Here is a 13,823-nt window from a genome sequence, read left to right on the forward strand (position 1 = left end):
TGCCATGAGGGCAGGGACTGGGTCCTTCTTGTTCACTACCACATTCCCAATACCTACTCTGAAGTCTGGCACATAATAAATATCTGATAAATGAATGAATGACAGACACTGCTTTGGTTTCAACTCCCCTCCACCCCAGTTTGGACCACAGGTACCTGCTACCGGAAGTCAGGGAGTGAGCAGCCAGCCCAAAGGTGGGCCCTTTCTCTGGGCTTTGACTTATAGGTGTAGGCGACTCCTAGTCCTGGGGCTGGGCAGGGAAGATTGCCTGGTTGGAGTAGATGACAAGGAGGGGTCTGCTCTGGGGTGAGGGGAGGGCAAAGATGAGAAGCTTTCAGAGAGGGAGGGATTATGACTGAGTAAGGAAGGTGCTGGATCAAAGGTAGAGCTGGGGTCTCTGGTATTTCCTCATGGCTTGAATCTCTGCTGAACAGCCTTAATAAGAGCCAGGATTTCCCGAGTTCTTTGCACCAGTCCCTGCCAAGCACTTTGCATATATTAATGTACTTGATTATCCAACAACTGTATGAAATGTATATTCTTATCCCCATTTTAAGGATGAGAAAATGGAGGTACAGAGAGACTAAGTAACCGTCCAAGGGCGACACAGCTAATAATGGCAAAGGCTGGATTCAAATCCACATAATCAAATGTCAAAGCTCCTTATGCCAAAAAGGGCTTAACTGGCAGGCCCTGCAGCCTCTTTTGTCACTCAAGCTCTTTACGCCTCAGTCAGCTCACCGGTGAAGAGTGTTTGACTCCCTGTCTCACAGCATTCTCATGAGTATTGGAGGAGAATACACAGTAGGTATTGAATATGGGGGAATGTGGGCCTCACCCTGCCCAACACATTCCCTTTCACAGTCAAGTGTTAAGGTTCTGCTGCTTGGACTGGAAGTCTGGAGGCCAGAGAAAATTAGATTTCTGGCTTGGCCCAGCCTGGGGGAGGGATGCTGGTATAGGGCAGGGGCTATGTCCTTTTCCCCTCCCCATTTCTAGCTCCCCAGTGGGCTCACATTTCCGTTGGCCCAGGAGGACTACGTGCCCCAGGGAGGTCTAGGGATCAGCCATGTGGACTCTCTGTTCCCATTTCCCATCAGTCCTCCCCCCCTAGGGAACAGGTGTGTCTGAGCCGGAGCTGGAAGAAGAACCTGATTGCTGGATGACTAGTCTTGGGTGAGTGGGATCTGGCTGTCCGTTTGCCCACCCACCCAGGAAGCCCCCACACACCCTTCCTTATCTCATGGTGGAAGGGGGCTTGCTCCAGGTCTCCTGGGTGTTCTCTCACCTTGGAAGCATTTTTTAAAAGGAGGCCCTGAGTGACAACTGCCAGGCCTCTCATGGTTTCCTCTGGGTGCTGAATCACTCCCTAATGCTTGTGATCACAAGCCCTCCTTTCCCCAGTGAGAAAACTTCCTTCCTTCTCTGGGCATATTGCCCACTCTTACCCATTGGGCTGCCTAGAGCCCCTGTCAGACCTCATGGCTTAGGAGACACCGTCTTTCAGTTTGCCCAGAAACACTATTCTCGTGACCCCAAGACTTGCAATACTCTGTGGGTGTAGAGGGTGAAATGAGTGACTTCCACAGAGTATGCAGGGTGCAGGCAGGGGGAGGGGGAAGAGTTAACCTGTTAAATGCCCACTACATGCAGGGTACCATGCTAAGTGCTAGTCATTGCCTCCTTCGGTTCTCACAAAAGCCGTATACATTGGTTATATTATTATCAGTATTTGATAGAGTAGGATGCAGGGCTCAGAGAATTTGACAATGTGGCCCCAAATCCAAGCTGATAGTGGTGGATGTGTGATTCAAATCCAAAGCTGATTCCTGGGACCCCATAACTGAGCTGGGGCTGGAAGGGTGGGCCAAATTATGAAGGGCCTTGTCTTTCCTTGTCTTAATGTACCTCATTAAGTCACAAATGAGGTGGAAGTTTGTTAATGTGACCCGAGTTGGGCAAAAGGCTCAGACCGGGAGGCAGGAAAAAACTTTTCACATGGCAGGTCTCAGCTACTTTCAGCTTTGACATGCCCAACCGTCTACTGGACTAGCACCTCCAAGGACTGAGGAGAGGATTTCCTCAGAGCGTCTCAGCTGGAGGGGTGAGCTCTGTCAGGACAAACCGGTGCGATTACAGAACTCGCTGAGGGTTAGCTTCATGGGATGGAAAAGAAACCAAGTGCCTCTGAAGTGCTCTGCTGTGTCCAACCCTGTCTCTATCCTTACCGGTAGCTTTAGTAAGAACAAAAACAACCATTGCTTCAATGGATTGTGAACTCGTTTAAGGGGTGAGCACAGCATTAAGCACTTTAAACTTATTAGTTCGTTTGACCCTTACAATTCCATGGGTATAGTATTATTACTACCATTTTACAGATGGGGAGATAGAGGTTCTTTGAAGCTAATTCTGCCTTGGCTGGTGACAGTTAGGATCAGAACACACCTCTATGGTTTTTGGTCCTGATCGTTACATTGTACTGCCTCTGACACTCATTCTGTCAGCCTGCCATTCCCCTGAGGGTGTGAGGGACTCAAAGTTTATAACTACTGCCGGGATAGAACTCCTCCATTCAGCTGTGAGCCTCTTGACGGTCCTGTGAAGCAAGCAGAGCACACTATTATTATCCTTGTTTCATGGACGAGAAAAATGATGCTCATTAAAGTCAAAAGACCTGTCAAAAGTCACACAGCCGGTAAGTGGTGGAGCCAAACATAGTTTAAAGTCTCCCATTTGTCTATAGAGTGCTCTTTCCGGCACACGATAAAATTCACACGACTTGTACCTTTAAACGCACCGCGTAAATAGGGTTAAGTGGAGCAGAGAGGTAGGTGACTGCGCATGCGCACACTCCAAGCACAGCTCAGCCCGAGGGCAGTGCCAGCCACGTGTTCTCAGGTGCCAACGCGGAGCCGAGCGCGAAAACGAGATCTCGGTGCACGTGCACAAGTTCTAGCCAATGAGAACCGACTCTTGCAGAGTCACGGGACTAGACCTGGGAAACTACACTTCCCAGAAGCAGCTTGGGGCTGGACGCCTCTGCTGGAGGACGTAGTTCTGGAAAGGCAGGCGTCGGATAGGCTGCGGAGAGGAAGTGGGCCGTTCTAAGCGTCTGGCGCCCTGGCCTATTTCCGGTAGGATCGGCGGACGCGGCGGCTAAGGCGGTGCGGGACCGGCGTTGTCTGCAGAGCTTTTCCAGGCGTGAGCAGACATGGCGGCGGCTTTTCGGAAAGCGGCTAAATCTCGGCAGCGGGAACACCGAGAGCGAAGCCAGGTAGGACCGCACAGGCCCCACGAGCGCCGGCCCGTGGCCTCGTGTGCTACCCTCGCCCCCTCCGTCTCTCCATTTGCGGGCCCTGGTTCTGTACGTCGAGGGGGCCATGTAAATAAACGCAAATGTATGCTAACGACGCCGGCGTGCCTGGGGCGGAGCCTCGCGGCCTGGCGAGGTGGGGGGTCGTTCTCATTCGGGGAGGAGTACAGCCTGCCTAGCGAGATTTCAGTGACGGAACTGGGTGAGACGCTCTGTGTAAAGTGCTTGACCTTCTGGGGGGGAGGTGAGGTCAAATCGCACACCGTCTGGAACTGGAGCCCCCATCTGCGCTCGGCCCTGCCCACTGCGTAGGGGGGCTGTGATCTAGGAGATTGGAGGCGTGCGCTTTGTGCAAAACCCATGAAGATCGGCCACATACGCTTTTTGTTTAGGTCTCACACTGTAATGTTGATGTTTTCCATCCCCATTATACAGATGAGGAAACTGAGGCCTGGAGAGCTGAAGTGACTTGCCCAGTCACAAACACCAAATTCAGATGGATAAACAGTTGGCAGGACTTCTGTGGAGGGTGTGTCTGTGTTGGGTAGGTTGAGCAGAAATTAGTACATGAAGAATCAGTGTATCCATTCCAGTGTGCTTAAAAATCACATCATAACCAATCCAGAAAGGCCCTTGGGGATATCTGGTCCAACTTCATTTCGCACTTGGGGAAGAGAAGGAGAAGGACGTGTCCAAAGTTGTGTTGCTGGCTGATGAGATGGAACTGAGGCCTCTTAACCGCAGTTCGGTCTTCCTCCTTAATAGCATTTATCAGACATTGTGCGCTTACTGTGCGCTCAGGGGTGTGCTGGGAGCAATTGTGTAATCTGCCAACTTGTTTGAACCTATTTGTGGACCTTTGTAAAAGTAATGATAGAAATGTGTGACAGAGCCAAAGTGCAGAATGCTTTACTGTCATTATCTAACTCTTGACACGGTGTGGAAGTAGGTATTGCTATTTTCGCACATTTGCAGTTGGGTAAACTAAGGCTCAGATAGGTTAACTTGCCCAAAGACGCAAAGCTGTAACTGGCAAGCAGCAAAGCCAGGAATCAGGCCGCATGTTTTGAATCCAGGGGCCACTAAAAGAATAAAGAGGCACCTTTATAAGAGATGGTACACGAAAAATGCCAAATGAGGAATTTGAGTGGGAAGAGTAGAGATGATGAGGGAAAGCATCACGATGGAACTTGCTGGACTTGGAAGGCAGTAATAATAGCTTTTCCAGTACTTACTGTATGCTGGGTGCAGCCCGACAGCTGTATAGGGTTATGTCGTTGAAATCTACAGCATGTCTGTGAGGTGGGTGTTATCCTCATTTTCCAGGTGAGGACTCTGATGCTTAAAGAGATTAAATAGTGTGTCCAAAGTCATGGTTGTAAGTAGTTGATTTGGATTAACAGAGAAGACAGGGCTTCTGCGGCTGGCCATAAGCACGACATGGTCATGTCTGAGTACGAATAGTAGGTCTTTTTTGGAGAGGTGAGGAGAAGGCCATGCTGGTGAGGTGGGTGGACATGTTGACAGGAGTACTTCATGTTTGGGTCAGGTTTGGGCTTTATCCTGTAGGTCCTTCACTGAGTGGTGGGCGAGCTACCAGAGATGTTTTGTATGGGGGGGTAGGTGTACTTAGGTGAGCTATTTCAGATGCAAGGCCAGATCTCCTATAACACAGATCCTTTGAATTACTGTTTTTATATTTTCTGGGTAGATACTCAGTAGTGTGATTCCTCGATCATTGGGTAGTTCTATTTTTAAATTTTTGAGGAACCTCCATACTGTTTTCCACAGTGGCTGCACCAGTTTGCATTCCCAGCAACAGTGCAGGAGGGTTCCTTTTTCTCCATATCCTCACCAACTCCTGATTCTTGTGTTTTATTTATTTATTTTTTAAAATTTTGGTGTTATTTTAATTACTGAGTTAGTTATTGCATCATTTCAAGGATAAGAGATGGTGACTGTTAAAAATCTCATCTAAATTATTAGACAAGTTTAAACGTAGAGAAGTGTATGTACCTCTTTAGGAATTGAGATTTTTCCGAGCAGAAGAGGGTGTAGTCTTGTGTGGTGGGGAAGAACACGGACTGTGGCCCCATATGGAATGGGTTCTAGTTCTAGCTTTTCCAGTTATTCTGTGTTCTTGGGCAAGCCATTCTCTAAACCTCATTCCGCTTTTAGAAAATTGGGATAACAGTTGTGTGTTTTATCTACTTCCCTTGTTTGTTGTGGGGATTAAATGAGATTGTATAGATTGCTTTGTAACAGAGTGCTTAATAAACTTGGCCTGTTAGGATGTGGGCAGAAATATCTAGCACAGACACTGACATGTATTAATTGCTCAACAAATAGCTTGTAGAAAGATAATACCAAGATATAATCCTTGTGCCTTTCATGCTATCCAAGGAAAAGTTTGTTTTTTTTCTCTCATATTTCTTTCCAAAGGTATAATAATAACAACAGTAAACGTATGCTAGGGACCTGCTTTGAACCAGGCCACGTGTAGGCACTACCACTCACAGAGGCTCATTTAATCCCCATGATAACCATGAGAAGCAGGTACTATTATTCTCATTTTATAGTTAGGAAACACCAGCTCAGAGAAGTTAAGTGACTTGCCCAAGGTCACAGGATGTTAAGAGGTAAAGCTTGGATTTGAACCCCATTCTCCAGACTAAATTTAGCGCCCTTGCCACAGTTGCCTCCTTGTTATTATGTTTTCCCTTCATAGTATTTTATAAACCCTTGGATTAAGTCTGTAGTAATTTTAGTACAGCTGGCAACTGCTTGCTTAGTGCCGAGTCATTGTTGCCTCTCTCTGTCCTTAATAGGTCAGGAAACCTACTATGGCAGTGCTTGTGACCTCTCTGGCGTCTGCATGGTACCTCTCATCCTTGGGCAGAGCCCAGTTGGGGGAGGGGAGGGAACAGGGTAGCAAGTTGGCTCCAAGAACATGGATTTACTGAGCACTCCAGAGACTCTTGTTCCTGTCAGGTGTCATGTTGATTTGGGTATGTGTTTGCTGAGGGAACTAAGCACTTTTTTTTTTTTTCCTTTTGTCTTCTAGCCCGGCTTTCGAAAACATCTGGGCCTGTTGGAGAAAAAGAAAGATTACAAACTTCGTGCAGAGTGAGTTCAGTTTCCTGGTAGAGGTGCTGCCAAGAAAGCTGGCAGCTTCCCTGCACTGTAGCTGAATTGCCCAAGTGTCCGACAGGGGATAATTTCTTGCCATTGATAAAATGGCCAGAACTGGCAACCTGTCACATACTTGTCTGTGACCCTGCACTTCTTTGTTTGGGCAGAGCGTAACTTATTTAACTGTAGTTGTGTTGTGAAATTTTTTTTTTTTTTTATTATGTTGCTCTAGATAGTTTTCTCAGAGTGGCTTTGATTTGCTCCTGCCTTGGCGTTTGAGCCAAAAGCTGAATCTTTTTCTTTCTTTTCTTGAAATGCAAGATATAATCTAAAATTCCAGTTGTTGAGTCTCTTACATCACTGCGTGTGTGGTGTGGAATGAAGAGATGTGAAAGATGGATTCATAAGACTGAGCGTGGGTGATAATGAACTCTGAACATATTTATAAAACAATTACCCCCATTCTTCTCCTGTAGCACTTTATTTGCAGAATACTTTATAATTGTTTGTTAACCATGTTTGTCAGCTGAGGTCCTTTTGTGCTCCTGGTACAGATGGAGATGGATTGAGTGGATTGCTCTGGGTCCCAGAGTTTTTAAGGCTAATAATGATAACTGAGTGCTATTATTGCACCAGGCAGTGTTCTGGGAGACTTGCAGTTTTACACTTAAAACATATTCCTCCCAACAACCTTCTAGGATGCTATTATTATCACACCCATTTTACAGATTAAATTGAGATACAGATTGGTTAACTAACATACCCAGGATTACTTAGCCAGAAGTGGTGGAGTCCGGGTTTTCATCCAGATAGTCTGGCTCCAGAGTCCACAGTTCTAGTCAGTATGCTATATTGCACTGTGGAGTTTGTGAATCTTATTTGGTCACTTGGTTCCCAAGCTTGCTTTAGACCTCTCTCCTTTTTTTTTTTTTTTTTTTTTTTTTTTTAAAGATTTTATTTATTTGACAGAGACAGCCAGCGAGAGAGGGAACACAAACAAGGGGAGTGGGAGAGGGAGAAGCAGGCTTCCCACTGAGCAGGGAGCCTGATGCGGGCTCGATCCCAGGACCCTGGGATCATGACCTGAGCCGAGGGCAGACACTTAACGCCTGAGCCACCCAGGTGCCCCTAGAACCCTGTCTAATGAGCTTTAATGTTTGCTTTGGTTGGTGTTTCCCTGTAATGAGGTAAATGGCACTAAGCCATGTGAGATGTTAATTTCAGGTGAGTTTTGGGACAGGAGAAGGGCCTACAGAGACAGTAGCTCAACATCAATGACTCTGGAGTCTGGATCAAATCTAGTCATTGTTTTGGCTTTTTGGGGTTTCATTTTGTGTAAATTTTAGATGCTTGCAAAGTTTGTTCATTGTGGGGTTTTTTGTTTTTGTTTTTGCTATGAACCTGATTTAAACTTTTAGTGACTACCGGAAAAAGCAGGAATACCTCAGAGCTCTCCGGAAGAAGGCTCTTGAAAAAAATCCAGATGAATTCTACTATAAAATGACTCGGGTTAAACTCCAGGTGGGTGCCTAATTGATCAGTTGGTGTTCTGAGCTCCACCTCATTAAAGAAAATAAGTAAGGGGGAAGAGATGGAGAGGAAGGAGCCTTGGCCTTTATGTAGCCCTTCTCCAGTTGGTCCAGGTGTTCTTGGTCAGTATCCAAGGCAAACTGCCCCTTCATGAACAGCGTGCATTTCTGCTCCGGAGTCTGAGTTGTCTTACACCTGGAGCTGTTCTTAGAGTGGATGAGAATGGATGACAAGGTGCTAAATTGAACATGCATCTTGGGGGCTCAGTGCATTGGACCGCTGTTGCATATGGCATTCGGTTGTCTTTGTTCCAGTCATGAGCTATGTTAATGACTTATTCGTGATTTTAATCTAATAGGGAATGTATGTTTTAAATTTGGGTTTTAGGATGGAGTTCATGTTATTAAGGAGACTAGGGAAGAAGTAACTCCAGAACAACTGAAACTGATGAGAACCCAGGATGTCAAATACATAGAAATGAAAAGGGTTGCAGAAGCTAAGGTAATAATTGAAACCATTTGTTCTGTTGTATTTTTGTTGTGTAAGAAAAGAAATATAAATTCACTGCTTTCAAATTATAAGTTGATTTCTCCTGGCACTTACTGACTTAAAGTACTTCTTGATGATGATAATGATTTAGAAGTATAGTCAGTATGGTGGAGTGGAAACAGTTCAGGTTTGGAAATGAGACTCACTTAGGTTTGAATTCTGGCTCTGCCATTTATTAGCCCCAGGATTATGGACAAATTAACTTTTTTTTTTTTTTAAGATTTTATTTATTTATTCGGCAGAGATAGAGACAGCCAGCAAGAGAGGGAACACAAGCAGGGGGAGTGGGAGAGGAAGAAGCAGGCTCATAGCAGAGGAGCCTGACATGGGGCTTGATCCCATAACGCCGGGATCACGCCCTGAGCCGAAGGCAGACGCTTAACTGCTGTGCCACCCAGGCGCCCCCCAAATTAACCTTTCTGAAAGATTGGTTCCTCATTTCTATCTCACGGGAATAAGTGAGTTTTATGGAATATGTAGCCCAGTACCTGATATGTGATTGATGCTTGGTAAATTTTAGTTTTTTCCTTTAAAAGAATGAAGCACATTTTTTTGGTGGCTTGTGATAATGATATGAAATGGTTTAAACTTCTGCACATTCATTTCTGATACCCTGCATGAACCCAATGTAAAGTGAGATCATGTTCTGTGTTCTAGAAAATTGAAAGACTAAAATCAGAGCTCCATCTGCTGGATTTCGAGGGGAAGCAGCAGAATAAGCATGTGTTTTTTTTTGACACCAAAAAGGAAGGTATGAAATGTTTGAGGGTTTCTGGGACAGTCCAGCATATTGGTCTGTGTTTGGTGTTAGATGGTGCCTTAAGAATTGTCTTGACTTTCAGTTGAGCAGTTTGATGTTGCCACTCACCTGCGAACAGCCCCGGAACTAGTTGACAGAGTCTTTAACAGACCCACAATAGAGACCTTGCAGAAGGAGAAAGTGAAGGGGGTTACCCAGCAGACTCGATTGAAGGTAATTTCCTCTGTTGTTTTTTGGGTCTGAGCTTATGAGAATCTGGGGTTTGTTTGTTTGATTGCCCCCCCCCTGCATTTATTACAATAATTAGAGGAAAACTCATGACTCGTGAAGTTCCCTTAGAAAAGTGGAAGGAAGATTTGATGATGGGGGTGGGAGTGGAGGAGGGTTCCTTGATTTTTAAGATTGGAGGACTGTGGCCTAATGGTCAGCAGCTTAGGGTCTGGTTTTAGATTTGCATTTGAATCCCACCTCTCACTCGGGGCTTTGTGCTTTTAAGGCTTGTGACTGATGCAGAGAGAGGAGGGGACACTGTTGAAGATTAAGGGATTTGGTATATTCTGATATTGAACCTTTAGCAGCAAATACATATCTCAAAAAATCTTTACATATTATGCATTTGTAACCAAAATTTTGTATTGACTTTTCCTTATGGTGCTTTCCATCGCTGGAACTGGGTTTGTGCAGAAGACACGCTTTTCTCAAAGCCTTCTGGAGTTGAACTCTCACTTCTGACTGATTCATTTAAAAAAATGCTGTCAATGTGTTTCAAGCAGACAGCTGTTCTGTTTTGATTTGAATCATTTACACCGCATCAGCTTTGCTTCCAATGTTTAATTTCACAGCAGTTTCTCTAGCTCAGAGGCAGCTAAACTTGCTGTAGTAATATAAATACCCCTAATTAGTTTGACTATATTGGGTAATCCCATAAATTTGACAGTCTGTGTAATAAAGTGAAAACAAAAGCTGTCTGAAACCACTGCTGTGAGACTATGCTAGAATTGGTGAATTGTTTAAATCTGAAGCCCAGTAATAGTCCTCTCTTGTAGATAACACTTCCAGCTGAGGAGCCGGCTGACTAGTATTCTCGTGATAACCCTGTTTGTCAGTTAATTATATTTTCAGTTAGCTGGGTCACTAACACGTCTCAAGTGTTGTGGTAGTCCCTGAAGATTAGTGCTCCAAACAGAATAGTTCACCAACACGTGTTTTAAGAAGTTGGGAAGGTTTGGATCTTGCCATTTTTGTTGAGTGGTATTGTTTCTTTCAGTTGTTTTGTGGAGAGCAAAAATGTTTTCATTAAGACTGCTGGTGGGTGGATTGCAAGGGAATTTTTAACCTGTAACTTGGAGTGTTGGGCAGTCTGTGGATGGGCTTTAGAAAGTCTGTGAACACTCTTTTCTACACTGATGTTTTGTACAATTAGGTATATATGTTTGCACAGATTTGTGCCAACACACATGCATATTTATTTCAAGAAAGAATCAAAAAAAAAAAAATCCAAAGCTTTCATGAGTTTCTCAGGGGTTTACAATCCTCCCAGATTTAGGGCCACTGGCCTTCGAGGAGTATTCAGCAGGGAGTATTCTCAGGTCTGCTTCCACTGGAAAAGACCTTCTCTCTGTGTTCTGTGGTTCTCAGACACCAGCACACTGTCCAGTGGCTGTTCTGTCCTCTCTTCACATTGTGTAGGGTTTCCAGGCCTGGCTCATTCCTGCATTGCCTTAGGTAACCGGGACGCTCACACAGAGGTTCAACAGCTTAGTGTAGTAGTGGAAAGATTCCTGGGATCCGTGAGACTCGCGGGACAGTCCTGACTCTGTTCCAGGTGAACCACGTGTTCCTAGGCAAGTCTCCAAGGTTCTCTTTAGCTCTAGAATGTAGTGTTCCTAAAATGGACAATTTTATAGTCCCTTGTGTTGATTCTGAGTAAGAAGGGAGTTGAAACCATTTATGCATTTGGACTTAAGTGGATTAAAAAGCAGTTTATTCATTTTTATCTTGTTAACTTTATTGAAAATGTGTGTGTGTTTCTTCCACAGCGGATAGCTAAAGAAAGGCAAAAGCAGTATAACTGCCTGACACAGCGGATTGAACGCGAGAAGAAATTGTTCGTTATTGCACAGAAAATTCAAACACGCAAAGATCTTCTGGTGAGGAGAGAGAGCCTTAGGCCCTTCCTTTTTTTTTTTTTTCCCTCCCCCCTTCCCCTTGTAAAGGTCTTCACTGAAACTGGGTTTCTGCTGTGTGTAAATCAACCCCAGTGAAAATGTCTGCTCCTCAGGGTCAGTGGTTTGAGCCAGTGTCTGTTACTCTGACAGCGTTGAAATGTTCCTTGATTAGGAAGGGTAATAAGGGGCTTATTAGTCAGTGCTCTGGAACAGCAAAGGGTAGGATCAGGTAGCATATGAACTTTATAGCTTATGAACAGCTATGTGTAACATTTAAACAGGTTAACAAAACTGTGTGTGTCACTCATTGTTTAAAAATAGACAACATTGTGGAGTTAAATAGCACAACTAAGGATTATATGATGCCCCGTTCATATTCTTATTGTTCCTTTAAATGTCAGATTCCTGGGCTTTGCAGATCATTCAGATCTGCCTTTCTCAGCTAGGGTGCTGTGTGAGAATATGCCCCCCCCAATGATTTGAGTACCTCTCTTCTCAGTTTTTTCAATAACTTCTACAGATTAGTAGTATTCTAGATTCCCAGGGAAGAAAATGATTCATTGAATCTGGGAATACTTTAGGGTACATGGGCTTTGTCCTGCACTTTGAGAAGGGCTGAATTAGGGCCTTTCTAATACGTAGTTTGTTAACCTTCTTGTTTTAGAAAACCCTCTCCTGCTATTTACTGGTAATCTTTTTATTCTCTTGTAGGACAAAACTCAGAAGGTGAAGGTGAAAAAACAAACAGTGAACTCCCCAGCTATTTACAAATTCCAGAGTCGTCGAAAACGTTGAAGTGGTATAGATAAGCTTTGTCATTCCACATGGAAAAGAAGTCTATGTTTTTTCCCCAGTAACTTCACATTCCATTAGTCTGAATGACATGGTTTTTCCTGTTTGTAACTTTATTATAGATCTGACATTTGATATCTTCTGTGAACAACATTAAAGCCCCTTCCCCTGTCTTACTGTTTTTGGGGTATGAAATCAGTCTTATTTTTATATACCTGTGTATTTTCTTCACGAGGAAAGTTATATAATCTCATTACAGCAAATTTGGAAAAAAAATGACTTCATCTCTAATCCTAATACTGAAGAACACCAAATAGTTATTAGTGCCAAGAGCTAGGTCATTCGAGGTGAACAATATTGTGAACGTTCTGGTTTATTTCCTCCATTCAGTAAAGGCATGTACTGGGTTTTTTGCTTTACTTTTTTGTTTTGTAGTTATAGCAAATAATTTCTTCTTTTTTTTTTTACTTAAATTAGCCCTTCCATTTTGTTACATCACTAAATTTTTTAAAAGTAATATATGTTCATAGTAAAAGTTAAATAAATATTTTTATTGTTTTCATGTTTTATCTAGTGGGTAGACTGATTTTACTCTCCTTCTTTCTGTGTTTATTGGATATTCAGATGGCTTCATAAATTAGCCCAGGAGGAATTTTTTCTCTTACACTTTATAGCTACAGATAGAAACCCTTGGAACTAGGAACCCACAGTGGCACCTCCTTATTGATGAAGCTCAAATCAGACAGATCTGGCTCTCTGTTCCTGCCCTCTGCACTTCTGGCCAACTCATGATTCCAAGGCTATAAATGGCTTGGTACAGGCCTTTGCCCTCGAGATAGGACTCCAGGGCATGTGTAGCAGCTTTCTTCCCAGAGTTTCACCCTTCCCTGCCCATGTAGGGGTGGTAGGCTGAGGCTGTCAAGACAGGACTGAGCATGCTTGGAGCAAATGTGGGAGGATCTGGGTTCTGGGAGGCTTGCTTACACCTCACCCCCTGGAGGGGGAACAGCTGTGCCTGGATTTTAAAGAGTAAAAAAAAAAACACCAAAAAAACCCCCACCATCATTAAAACTTAATATGGCTAGGCTCCTGTACAAAGCCTAAAATGAAAGCCTGTTTCCTCAGGGTATACCCAGTGGGATTTAGATCTGGGAACCCTGGAAAATAAGAAGGAGGGCTGGGGAATAGAAGCTAGCAGTTTTTGCCTTAAGGAAGGAAGTGCTTCCTGGTCTGTGTGTTTAATTCTTCTTGGGAAGATGGTAAGCTAAGTAAATGTTGATGGTCTTATGACATAGGGGTCTGGGGGTCTTGAGTCCTGAGCCAGGGAAGGGATTTATCCCGTGGATGTTGGACAGAGGGGTGGGCAGACCAAGCTGCATTCTGTTCCTGGCACAGAGCAGCTTGGCACTGCTGCTCTGTCTCTGTCCCTTTTCCCTGCTGGGTAGGAGGTAAGGAGTATACCCAGTGCCTTCTCTTGAAGTTTACGTTTATCCAAAGGTGCATACACTTGATCGGGTCTCACATTAATAGACATACCAGATACGTCCAGCTCAGGCCTCATAAACACAGGTGCGTGCAC

At 44.3% G+C, this 13,823-nt stretch overlaps 1 protein-coding gene across 1 annotated transcript; it reads left to right on the forward strand.

Annotated features, from left to right (window-relative positions):
• The first annotated feature begins 3,112 nt into the window (after positions 1-3,112).
• Positions 3,113-12,567, forward strand: UTP11 (UTP11 small subunit processome component). Its single transcript, XM_002923895.4, has 8 exons — positions 3,113-3,274; positions 6,378-6,439; positions 7,864-7,966; positions 8,363-8,476; positions 9,182-9,275; positions 9,367-9,497; positions 11,324-11,434; positions 12,164-12,567. Exons 1-8 carry the CDS (start codon positions 3,212-3,214, stop codon positions 12,245-12,247), a joined length of 762 nt encoding a protein of 253 aa, XP_002923941.1. The 5' UTR covers positions 3,113-3,211; the 3' UTR covers positions 12,248-12,567.
• The last annotated feature ends 1,256 nt before the right edge of the window (positions 12,568-13,823 follow it).

Source organism: Ailuropoda melanoleuca, chromosome 2 (genome assembly GCF_002007445.2).
Source record: "Ailuropoda melanoleuca isolate Jingjing chromosome 2, ASM200744v2, whole genome shotgun sequence".
In the NCBI taxonomy this organism is placed as follows: domain Eukaryota; kingdom Metazoa; phylum Chordata; class Mammalia; order Carnivora; family Ursidae; genus Ailuropoda; species Ailuropoda melanoleuca.

Bases quoted from the DNA above. Each gene is read 5' to 3' on its own strand.
- UTP11 (XM_002923895.4), top strand. From the start codon at position 3,212: ATGGCGGCGGCTTTTCGGAAAGCGGCTAAATCTCGGCAGCGGGAACAC. The intron at 6,440-7,863 runs GTGAGTTCAGTT...TTAAACTTTTAG, and splicing joins GATTACAAACTTCGTGCAGA to TGACTACCGGAAAAAGCAGG. The intron at 7,967-8,362 runs GTGGGTGCCTAA...TTTGGGTTTTAG, and splicing joins TGACTCGGGTTAAACTCCAG to GATGGAGTTCATGTTATTAA.